The sequence below is a fragment of the Notamacropus eugenii genome, chromosome 3 (assembly GCF_028372415.1).
Source record: "Notamacropus eugenii isolate mMacEug1 chromosome 3, mMacEug1.pri_v2, whole genome shotgun sequence".
Taxonomy (NCBI): Eukaryota; Metazoa; Chordata; class Mammalia; order Diprotodontia; family Macropodidae; genus Notamacropus; species Notamacropus eugenii.
Genome location: NC_092874.1, coordinates 333,593,248 through 333,605,364, shown reverse-complemented (window position 1 = coordinate 333,605,364; position 12,117 = coordinate 333,593,248). Strand labels below are relative to the sequence as shown.

Below are 12,117 nucleotides of genomic sequence, written 5' to 3'. Positions count from 1 at the left end.
TGAATTATGAAATATGATTCCTTTCTTGGTTGTAGTTACTAGACTTTCAGGCCAAAAAGGATAGCTAGTATGTGAAAAAATCAGAAACTCTGATAACTAATATTATATCATGAAGGGGGTGCTTAAGTTGATTGCAGTTCATTGATGGTATGTGTCACCTGTTATGTGTAAGGTACTGTCCTGGGCATTAGGAAAAAGACAAAAACGAAGTCATTACAGCTTTGAGGCATTTAGATTTTATTGGGGGATGAAGGAATACAGCATGTAAATCATGGATAGAAGTAACTTTTTTGAAAAAGTGTTATTTTTGTGTGTGATCTATTTGGTGCTTGGAATTGAATCAGTCACAGCACCTTAAGAGTTAGAAGGGAACCCAATGATCATCTAGACTAGTCTGAATAAGAATCCTCTCTATGTCATACCTAATGAGTGATTATCCAGCCATTACCTTGAAGAGCCCAGGTGAGAGGAAAACCCACTACTTCCCCAGGCAACACATTTCACTTTTGTCTAGCTTTCATTGTTAAGAAACTTCTTCTCTTACATCAAACCTCCATCATTGTTACAAGTTATGCCCACAAGGTCCAAGTAGAAGAACTTTATTCCCTCTTTTGGTGATATAGCCTTTCAGATACAGCCATCTATCATGTTGTCCCTTTAAGTCTTTGCTTCTTCAGGCTGGAAATAATCCCAAATTCCTTTCCACTTCTCATATAGCATAGTCTTTTCTTTGGAAACTCTAGCTTGTTAGTGTCCTTCATAAAATGTGATACGCAGAAATGAATATACACTATACATATGGACCAATCAGGCCAGAGTACAATAGAACTATTGTTTCTCTAGTTCTGGACATTATATTCCTTTTAAAATAGCCTAAGATGCCATTAGCTTCTTTTTGACTGCCATATTATAGCCAGCCACATTGAGCTTATAACCCACTAAAATTCCCCAGCTCTTTTTCAGATAAACTTTCATTTAGCCATATCTCTCGTATCTTATACTTGTGAAATTGGTTATGTTGTATCTAAGCATTTGACTTCTCATTTATCTTTATTAATCATTTTGTATGGATCTGGTATCTGTTTTAGGAATATAGAGCCAGAAATGAAGCAATTCTTACCCTCAAGGAGCTCACAATTTTCAGGAGAAACAATATGAGCAACTTAAAATTATATACAAATGTATGTGACTCTGAGGAGCTTTAATCTCAGAGATTTGGATGTGCCCTTCAGGTTGCAGCTCATTCATGCCTGCCCCCGCTGTGTGAATCTTACCTCTGAATCATGTCACATAAACTTGCCATGCCGTGTCTGTCCAGTGTGATGGAGGCCTTTGTCACCTTCCGCCTGACATTGCAAAGGTGGAAGTGGAGATGGCTCATTGTCAGCATGTCATTCCCTTTCCATGTGACTGGTTCATCTTCTCTTTTATGATCCATTTTTCCCTATGACACCTTCTTTTTCTATTATTTTTTTAGAATTTATCTTTGGTTATGTATTACAGCCTGCTTACATACACCCTGTACCCCTTCATTGCCTTCTACATGATCCTCTTTTCTGCTTATTTGAATGAGATTGTGTTCCCTGTCTTCTGGCTGTGTAACAACAGTAATAAACGATGGGCCTTTCCAGCGATGAAGTCTACTTTTCTCCTCGTGACAAAGAGGTGACAGATTCAGAATGCTGGATGAGACATAGATTTTTGAATATGGCCAATGTGGAAATTTGTTTTGCTTGAGTGTATGTTTTATGGAGTAGAAGGGAGAAAAAAATAAATCTTTGTTAATTGAAAAAAATAACTTTAAAAAAAAGAAAGAGGTTTTTGTTTCTAGGAGGCACTCAGTCATTAAAGGAGATTTGCAGTTACTTGAAGGTAGTTCAGCATACTAACTTTCTTCTGTATGAAATTAGCATTTAGTAAGCCTTATAGGGTAAACACTGTGCTTGCCCTTGGAATACAAATATAAACAAAAAGACAATCCTTGCTCTTCAAGGACCTTACATTCCTTTCTTTTTTTTTGGTAACTTTCCATATATTTGTATTTATTCTATTAAATGTTTCCCAGTTCCATGTAAAATTTTTTTTAATACTTTAAAGTTAAAATTCTGAGTTCCAAATTCTATCCCTTTCTCTTACCCCTTCCCATTCCTTTGAGAAAGCAAGCAATTTGATATTGATTATCACGTGAAGTCATGCAAAACCTATTTTCATATTAGACACATTGCAAAAGAAAACCCAGACCAAAAAACCCAAGAAAAATAAAGAAAGTTATGGAAAATATACTTCAATCTGCTGTTCGAGTTCATCTGTTCTCTCTCTGGAAGCGGATAGCATTTTTCATCATGCGTCCTTTGAAATTCTTGTGGATTATTGTACTGATCACATTAGCTAAGTCTTTCACAGTTGGTCATCACGTACAGTATGGCTGTTACTGTGCACAGCGTTCTCCTGGTTCTGATCACTTTGCTTTGGTTCATGTAAGTCTTACCAGACGTTTTTGAAACCATCTTGCTCATCATTTCTTGTAGCTCAGTAGTATTCCATCACAATCACATGCCACAGCTTGTTTCACAATTCCCCAGTTAATGAACATCTCAATTTCCAATTCTTTGCCATCACAAGGAGAGCTGCTATCAATATTTTTGTACAGATAGGAAGGACCTGACATTCTGATGGGGGAAGACTGCATGGGAGAAGCTGAAAGGAAAGGGGGTGGGGTGGGTGTGGGTAGAATGGGAAAAAAAGGTACAGAAAAGTCTGCAGGGCTGGGGAACCTGCTGCCTCAAGGCCGCATGTGGCCCTCTGGGTCCTCAAGTGTGGCCCTTTGAATCCAGACTTCACAGAACAAATCCCCTTAATAAAAGGATTTGTTCTGTAAAACTTAGACTCAGTCTAAAGGCCTCACCCAAGACCTAGAAGGCCATGTGTGGCCTTGAGGCCACAGATTCTCCACCCCTGTTTAAGAGACTGGAGAGGATTCTGTAGAGGAGCCCTGAGAGGAATGATAGAATGATTGTGGCTGCCCTGGGTACTTTATTTAAAATGGAAGTTCTGGGAGGAACTGACCAATTAGAGTAAGGGGCTGGAGAGGCTGAGTCAGTCAGCAAACATTTAAGTCACTTTTACTGCCAGGCACAATGCTATGCTAAGTCCTGGGTGGGGGGATACAAACAAGCAAAAGACAGTCCCTGCCCTCTTAGAACTTACAGTCTGCTGAGTGAGACAGTAGGGAAACAAATATGTACAAACAAGCTATATGCAAGATAAATAGGATGTAATTTGAAGACAGTAAGCATTGGAACTAAGAGGTTCTGATAGACTTCCTATAGAAGATGTTATTTTAGTTAGGATGTGAAGGAAGCAGAGGAAGCCAGTAGTTAGAATTAAGGAGGGAGAGTATTCAGGCATGGGGGACAGCCAGTGAAAATGTACACCAGGAGATAATAGTGTCTTGTTCGTGGAACAACGAAGAGGCCAGTGTTGATAGATTAAAGAGTACTTAGGTAGTAAGATAGAAGACTGGAATGGTAGAAAGGGGTCAGGTTTTGAAGGACTTTGAATCACAGATGATTTGATGTTTGATCCTGGAGGTGACAGGGAACCACAGAAGTTTATTGAGTGGGATTGGGGGAAGGGTGATATGGTAGGACTTACATTTTAGGAAAATCCTTTTGGTGGCTGACTGGAGGATGGATTGGAGTAGGGAGAGGCCTGAGGCAGGCAGACCCATCAGCAGGCATTTGTAATAATACAGTTAGGACCTACACCAGAATGGTGACTGTGTCAGAGGAAAGAAGGGAGTGTATTGGAAAGCTTTACCAAGTTGAAATCAGTGAGCCCTGGCAACAGATTATCACTCTGTAATATAGTTTGAAATCTGGTGCCACTGGGCTGCTTTCTTTTTTTTTTTTATTGATTCCCTTGAGAGCCTTGACCTTTTGTTCTTCCAGATGAATTGTGTTATTTCTTTAGCTTTGTAAAATAATTCTTTGATAGTCTGATTTATATGAACTGAATAAGTAAATTAATTTAGGTAGAATTATCATTTTTATTATATTGGCTCATCCTACACATGAACTATTAATATTTCTATAGTTATTTAGATCTATCTATATTTGTGTGAAAAGCAGTCAAAGATGACGTGGTTTGTAAGTCTGGGGGACTTGGAATGGTATTGCTCTCTATACATTATATATGGGAGGGTGTGAGAGAGCACGAGGAGTTGAGGATGACATGTAGGTTGTGAGTCTGGGAGACTGGGAGCATATTGTTGGCTTCTATAGTAACAGAAAAATTGGAAGGGAGGAAGGTTTTGGGGGAAAAGGTGAGTTCAATTTTGGACATGGTGAATTTAAGATATCTACTGAAGATCCAGTTTGAGATGTCTGAAAGGCACTTGGAATAAGAGATTGGAGACCATTAAAGAGAGGTTAGGGCAGGATAGGTGTGTGGATCACAACAAAATGACAAGTCCTCAAAGAAATGCGAGTACCAGATCATCTTATCTCCTGGGGAACCTGTATTCAGGCTAAGAAGCAACAGCTAGAACCAAACATAAAATAACTGATTGGTTTAAGATTGGAAAAGGAGTATGACAGAGCTATATATTGTTACCTTATTTGTTTAACTTACATGCAGAGTACATCTTGTGAAATGCCAGGCTGAGTGAATCAAAAGCCAGAATGAAGTTTGCTAGTAGAAATAGCAACAATCTCAGATATGTAGATGACACCACTCCCTTGGTATAAAGTGAGGGAAGGGGAATTAAGAGCCCTCCTGATGAATGTGAAAGAAGAGAGTATAAAGGCTGGCTTGAAGCTTAACATCAAAAACATGGTTCCAACACTTCCTGGTAAATAGAGGGAGAAGAAATGGAAGCAGTCTCAGATTTTTTGTTTTTGGACTCAAAGATCACTGCAGATGGTGACTATAGCCACAAAATGAAAAGATGCTTTACTCCTTGGAAGGAAAACTGTGGCAAATCTGGACAGCATACTAAAAAGCAGAGGTATCACCTTGCCAACAAATGTTTGTATAGGCAAAGCTGTGGTTTTTCCAGTAGTAATGTGTTGCTGTGGGAGTTGGACTATAAGGAAAGCTGAGTGCTGCAGAATTGATGCTTTTGAATTGTGGTGCTGGAGAAGACTTTTGAGAGTCCCTTGGACAGGAAGGAGGTCAAATAGGCAATATTTAAAGAAACTAATTTAGACTGTTCATTGGAAGGACAAATACTGAAGCTTAAAATACTTTGTCCACATAAGGAGAATTCAGGACTCAGTGGAAAAGACTCTGGAACTGGAAAAGATTGGCAAAAGGAAAAGGGGTTGGCAAGGATGAGATGGATAGAAAGTGTTATGGAAGCAAGGAACATGAAGTTGGACAGACATTGGACAGTGCAGGATAGAAGGACCTGGCATGATGTGGTCCAGGGGGGTCATAAAGAGTGGAGCATGACTGAACAAGAGGTAGATTTGAGAATCATCAGAATAGAGATGGTAATTTAAAGCCTTGAGAACTGAAGCCATTTAGAGGTAGAAGAGAAGAGGGCCCAGCATACAACCCTGAGGGACTCATCCTTAGAGTGCTTGACCCTGATCCAGCACAGGATACAGAGAAGGAGGGGTCAAATGAATAGGTGAACCAGGAGGGAGTAATATCCTGAAAACCTCGAGGGAAAAATGTAGTAGGGAAAAGAGGCTGCAGAGAACTCAAGAAGAATGAGGGTTGAGAAGAGGCCATTGGATTTGGCAACTAAGAGATTATTGGTAACTTTGGAGTTGGAATGACAAGGTTGGAGATTATAAGTAGTTAAGAAGTGAGTGAGAGGAGAGAAAATGGAGGAGTTGAGGAAGATGTAAGAAACAACTTCATTTTTTTTCTGAAAATATGAGAAAAGGTTCTCAGCTGAGAGGGTAGGAGGAGGAAGATCCATTAGAAATTTGAGGAGAGAGGAAAAGGTTTAAAGGATCCTCTATGGAGAAGAGATAGTTGATAAAGGAAGTATGGAAGGGGGCCCAGTTAATGTTGTGCAACATTAAATTTGTAGTCAGTATGACTGCATGATTTTTTCTACCTCTTAGCAGCATGTGTGTAAGAGCTAAGGTGGCAAATTGTGGGAGTGATCCAAGTCTAAAGCTTGGCAGGGCATAGTCAACAAAATGATAAAGGGACTGGGCATTCAAGAGAGGCAGATGGTATAGAGTTGAATTCATTTAGTAAGGGATCAAGGCAGGGAAAAGAGGAGAGAGTGACTGGTGCAGGGGAGATGGTCACTGTGTGTCTGAAAAAGGAGAGTTTGACAAGAGAAGGCAGAGAGAGGGAGAGGTTATGGTGAGAAGGAGATTTAGGGATTCTTGAATATGGGTGATGACAGGATCAAGTATGTGATCATCTGTGTGTATGGCTGAGGTGGGGTAGAAGAATAAGTTCATGGACAATGGTTAGATTGAGGAACTGAGTGGTTAGGTCTTTGAGAATCAGTGTGTATGCCCTGAAATATGAGGGCAGAAGTTTGAGAGGAGAGAAAAATTATGAGCCATGTACCAATTCATTGAGGAAAGAAGGATAGTGAGTAACCTGGGAGTCTATTAGTTTATTTCTGTCATATCTTTCTAAGAATCATAAATTTCTTTTAAAAATATCTCTTAAGAAATGCCAACAGGAATTTGAGTGGTACAGATAAATAACATAAATCTCAAAGGAGAGGTTACTGAGTGGTAGAGGTAGGGAGAGAACCTAAAAGTTGCAATAGGGGCAAGAATTATTCTAATTCCCCTTCCTTGACCAAATGAGTAAAGATGCAGCAAGTGTGCTCAAAAGGGAGACCAGGGAGTCTGTGTCATCAGGGGGAGCAAGGTTTTGTTGATTGCCAGAAGATAAAAGGAATGGGAAAGGAAATGACTTAGAATGAAAGGGACTTTTTTTTACCTGTGGGACAGGTATTCCAGAGGGCACCATGGAGAGAATGGGTGCAGTTTGGTGGAGTTTGATTGGGACTTTGGGGTGGGAGGGTTCAGGAGAAATGGCGTTTGCACGATTACCTACAGGGGTTCAGAATCACTAAGGTGTTTAGGGAAAAACCCAGATGTGAGAATATTCATGGAGGGAGGTCCCGTGCTCCATAGAAAAGACTTGAGATCAGGCAGGAAATATGAGAGGCCCTATTTCATTACTCCTTTTCCTTCCCAAGGTTGGAGGTTAGGCAGGAACAGGAGGTAGTATCTGAACTGCACAGTCACAGAACGAACTTCTGGGGTGAGCATGCTGCTGTGTCCGTGGTGGAGAAAGTCCAGACAGTAAGGAGCTGCTTAAAGACAAGAGTAAAAGAACTTTGGATTTAACTGATGACTTGTACTGTTTTATCTCAGATATAGATTCTGAAGGAAAAGCTTTATGTGTTATCCATTTTAAATGCATGTCTTTCAGTCAATAAGCATTTATCAAGTGCTTGCTCTTTGCCAGACAGTGTGCTAAGCACTGGGAATAAAATACCAGAAAAAGTCAGTCCTAGAATGTGGTCTTTTCCTTTGGGAAAGACCACATATAAAAAAGAAACTAAAAAGCCAAGGGAGATGGGAAGAAGGTATTCCATAGGCATGTAGCCTTGTGGGAAATGAAGAAATAGCAAGTCTGAGTTCTCTCATTAAATGGGAGTTCTGAGATGAGCCCTCCGGTTAGAAGGGGAGGGGCTCCACAGATAGAGGGTACTTCTGAGGTGTGAGTTCTAGAGCTAAAGTGATCTCCCAGGATACAGAGGGTTCTGGGGCATGGTGAAAAAATCCAGCGTGCAGCCTGGTAGGAAATGGAGAGTGGCTGGTATGGGCACTCTCCTTAAATGTTACAATTGGAGCTTTAATAAACATTCTTCACTTGGTCTTTATTGTTTGGATGGTTAGGCCAGAATATTTTGGATAGTTACAGCTCTCTTCTAGGACCCTGTGCAGTGTTTAGGACAGTGCCATCCCCAACAAGAGCATGTGGGTGGCTTTACCATGAGCATTTGTGTGCTCGGTTTCCTCCAGCAGAATGATCAGCACTATTGACAAACATAGTAAATGCCCCTTTCTTCTGAGGTGGGGGAGTAAGATGAGGAGGCATAACTGAATCTTTACTATTTATAAGCTTTTGTTAATTTCAGATTTAAAAGGACAGTACCAGCAAGTACTTTCCTGTCCAGCTTGTCTTTGTGCATTCTGAACTTCCTTTTGTTCCTTTCTATGTATTTTTATAATGAGTCACTGACACTCTTTTCTTTAATCACTGTCACTGTTGCTTTTCCTTGTAAAAAAAAAAAAGTGTAGTTAAGCAAAACACATTTATGGGATCTGAAAATGTATGTCTTATTGTTTACCTCTTTCACCTCCCTTCCAAGAAGTCCATTCTATTCATATAAACTGGTTTATCCAACCGTTCTTGAATTACTGGGCACCTACTTTACTTCCAGTTCTTTTCTATAATAACATTAACATGTAAATAATTCATTTTCATATAGCTCCTTCTAGTTGATCAAATGTGTGTACCTTTCTGTGTTATCCAGATATCTCTTTGGAAATTTCTACCAAAAGGAGAGTAGCTAATAACTTCCTGAATTGCTTTAATGGTTATTTCATCCTTAAGAAGGCAGAACAGTAAAAAGAGTTTGTTTACTCGATCTTATTCTCACCAACAAGGAAGAACTGATTGTTGAGGTAGAAACGATGGGAATCTTGAGGGAAGTGACCATTCCTTTCACAAGTTTGTAGTAGGGTAGGAAAGGAAGACTTTTCCTACTGTGTCCCAAATTTTGAGAAAGCAGATTTGAAGGGTTTAGAAAAAGGACAGGATCCTATGTAAAATTTTGGAGAGGAAATCAGCAGTGTTTGACTCAAGAGTGAACACTACATATTTGTCAGTTGACTAGATTTGGTGTTTGTTAAGCTCCAGTGGGTCACTATTGCCTCCAGGATCCAATACAAAATGTTCTGTTTAGCATTCAAAGCCCTCCATAACCTAGCCCCTACCTTTCCAGTCTTCTTACACCTTAATCCCCAACACGAACTCTTCAGCCCAAGGATGCTGGCCTCCTGGCTGTTCCATGGACAAGACTCTCCATCTCTTGGCTTCCAGTATTTTTTCTGACTGTTTCCCATGCCTGGAATATTCTACAGCCTCCCACCTCAGTTCAACTTATTTCTTTCTATGGCTTCTTTCAAATCCCTTCTTCTATATGAAGCCTTTCCCAACTTCTTTTAATTCTAGTATATCTCATATCTTAATTACTTCCAGTTTATCTCTTTTGAACCCTGGTATTTTTGTATTGTCTCCCCCACTAGACTGTGAACTTCTTGAGGGTGGGACATCCTTTTGCCTCTTTGAAAACCCAGAACTTGAGTATTGGGCACAGGTGCATGCCAGGGTTATAATCCAATCTAACAGACGGTTAAATTAAATTCTTTGTAAGTATAAGGAACTACACATACAAAGAATGAAAAAGACCCTTTCTTCAAGGACCTTAGGTTTTCCCTGGGAGAAACAACATTAAATGGATAAATATAAATATGATAATTTGAGGGAAGAGAGAGCATAACATTTTAGGGACATTAAGATAAGCTGATGGAAAAGGCAGTTTTTGACTTCAGCCTTAAAGGAGGAAGCTAGGGTTTGTACTAGGTGAAGACAATAAAGGAGTATTCCAGGTATGAGAGGTAGCCTCTGTGAAGACCAGAGGTAGTAGGAGATACGATGTTGACTTTGAGGAATAACAGACAGACTATTTTGGCTAGAAAGTACAATAATGAACCTGGAGTAGGACCAAGTTGTGAAGGTTTTAATTGTTTATTGGATAATCTGCAGCTTGTATTTTTCTGCTTGAGCTAATAGAAGCACCACTAGAGGTTTTGAGCTGCAGAGTGACATACATTGTCTGACTTTTGCTTCAGGACAGTGGTTCCCAAAGTGTGGTTCAGTGACTCCTAGCACCCCCTTTCAAGGGGTATTTGAGGTCAAAACTATTTTCCTAACAATACTAAAATTTTTAAAATTTCTAATATGATAAATATCAATAGGTACAAAAGCTCTTTGTGGAGGGTTTTCAACAATTTTTTAAGAATGTAAATGGATCTTGATTCCAAAAAGCTTGAGAGCAACTCTTTTAGGAAGATTATTTTGGCAGCTATCTAGAAGATATTTCAGAGAAGAGAGAGGCTGAAAACTGAGTGTCCATTTCAGAGACTGTTTCAGTAGTTGAAGAGAAGAGGTGAATAAGGATGTTGGACAGATGTGAGAGACTGGAAAGGAGAGAACAAATATATGTGATAATGTGATATTGTGAAGGTAAAATAATGTCAGGGGTTGACAACAGATTGATTATTGGAGATGAGAGAGAAAAGAAAGAGTTAAAGCTAACTGAAGTTTTTTAATAGGAGCAAAGAGAAATAAATCAGAAAATTTGGAGGAGAGATAGGTTTAGTTGGCACCAAGGAGGGGTGGTGAGAAAAAGAATTCATTTTGGTATGTTGATCTTGAGATGTCCATAGTACCTCCATTTGGCTATATCCCATGGACAGCTAATGATGTGTGGGACTAATTCAGAACAGAGACTGGGGTGGGGAGGGAGAGAGATACACCCATGGGAGCACAGTTTTCAGCTTTAGTACTATGAGTTCAGTTGAGCATTTGAAACATTTGAAAAATGTTTCTGAGTTAATCTTTTGAACCATTTTTACTACCTTTTTAAAAATTCTTTCCTAGCATCTGACATATTATTAATCAAAATTCCATTGTTCCACATACTTATACTTGGTTTTAGTTTGCAATTTCAGTTAACAAGGAACTTGTGCATCTATGTGTGTAAATACTAAAAGGTAAATCTAATTTTCCCTGTTTCTATTGCAGAGTATTATATGAAGGGAAAGAACGACTTATTTCAGGCTGTGAAGTGATCCAAGCCACACCCTATGGTCGTTGTGCCAATGTCAACAATAGCTCAACAAATTCACAGAGAATCTTTATTACTTATCGAAGGGCTCCTCCAGTACGACCTCAGAATTCCTTGGCTGTAACGGATATCTGTGTTATTGTGACTAGTAAAGGAGAAACTCCTCCTCATACATTTTGCAAAGTTGACAAGAATTTAAACTGTGGAATGGTAAGAAAAAATATGGTTGATTTGCAAGTTATATTTTTAAAAAAAGGGGGTCCAGAGTATTGGAAGATTTGGGGTATAAAAAAATCCTCTTCTCCATGCATTTTACTTTATATTATATTTAGCTTTTACGTTTTTAGCTTTTTGGCTGTGTTATCACTTAAAGGTCCTGTCTTCTAAGTAAACTGAGTTAATGTTACTGGGGGGTATTTCCCTATATTGCCCACATTACATTAATGAGAGAAAACTGTGACTTTGGCAGAGGTGAGCAGAGTCTGAAGAAGGAGCAGGAGAGCTGTTTCAGCGAGTCCTCGCTGCTCCTCCCTCTCTCCATTTTTGAGCATCAGAATGTGCTTTAAGTGAGAACTCTCAAACCTCTATTTATAGTTGGGCTAGATTTCTTATGAGAAAAAGCCAGTGAGCCAAACACTTAGCAAGAACAATTTGAAGGAGGGGAACTTCTCATGTGTTATTCTCCAAAATTAGCTTTTTATTGCGACTTCAGTCTCTGTTTTCTTCTTGGGGTTCTCTCTGGTTATACTAGTTCCTTAGACTCTGACCTTAAATGCTTATTTCTACTACTTTCAAATTAGTTCATTTTGAGGGATGTAGGATTTACATACATTTTCCTACTTCCTTTCTCCTCAGAATTCTCACCTTTGTGTGTTATTACTTTAAATTTGGTACTCTTTGGTCTTTACATGTATGTGATTTTTAAATGGCTACTCTGACCATATAACTAAAATTTCTAGAACATCTAATAAATTCTGAATTTGTTTTTCTATGATTTGATTTTTGTGAAATTTAACTTATGTTTTATAGTGGGGTTCCAACGTGTATCTGTGTTACAAGAAGTCTGTACCTGCTTCTAATTCAATAGCATATAAAGCTGGTAAGTTATTTTTAAATTGTTCCCTGTTAATATGTTTATTGGCACACAGTCTCAGCAGAAGAGATGAATGTTTCCCTGTCAAATAATCTTTTGTATTGTATTT

At 39.1% G+C, this 12,117-nt stretch overlaps 1 protein-coding gene across 4 annotated transcripts in view; it reads left to right on the top strand.

Moving 5' to 3' along the window:
* Positions 1–12,117, top strand: part of DENND4C (DENN domain containing 4C) — a 115,344-nt gene that overhangs the window by 16,317 nt on the left and 86,910 nt on the right. For all 4 annotated transcript variants that reach the window (XM_072597047.1, XM_072597044.1, XM_072597045.1 and 1 more), the window contains 2 exons: positions 10,873–11,125; positions 11,945–12,014. In XM_072597047.1, the coding sequence (XP_072453148.1) occupies positions 10,873–11,125; positions 11,945–12,014 (323 nt within the window). The remainder of the gene's footprint in view (positions 1–10,872; positions 11,126–11,944; positions 12,015–12,117) is intronic.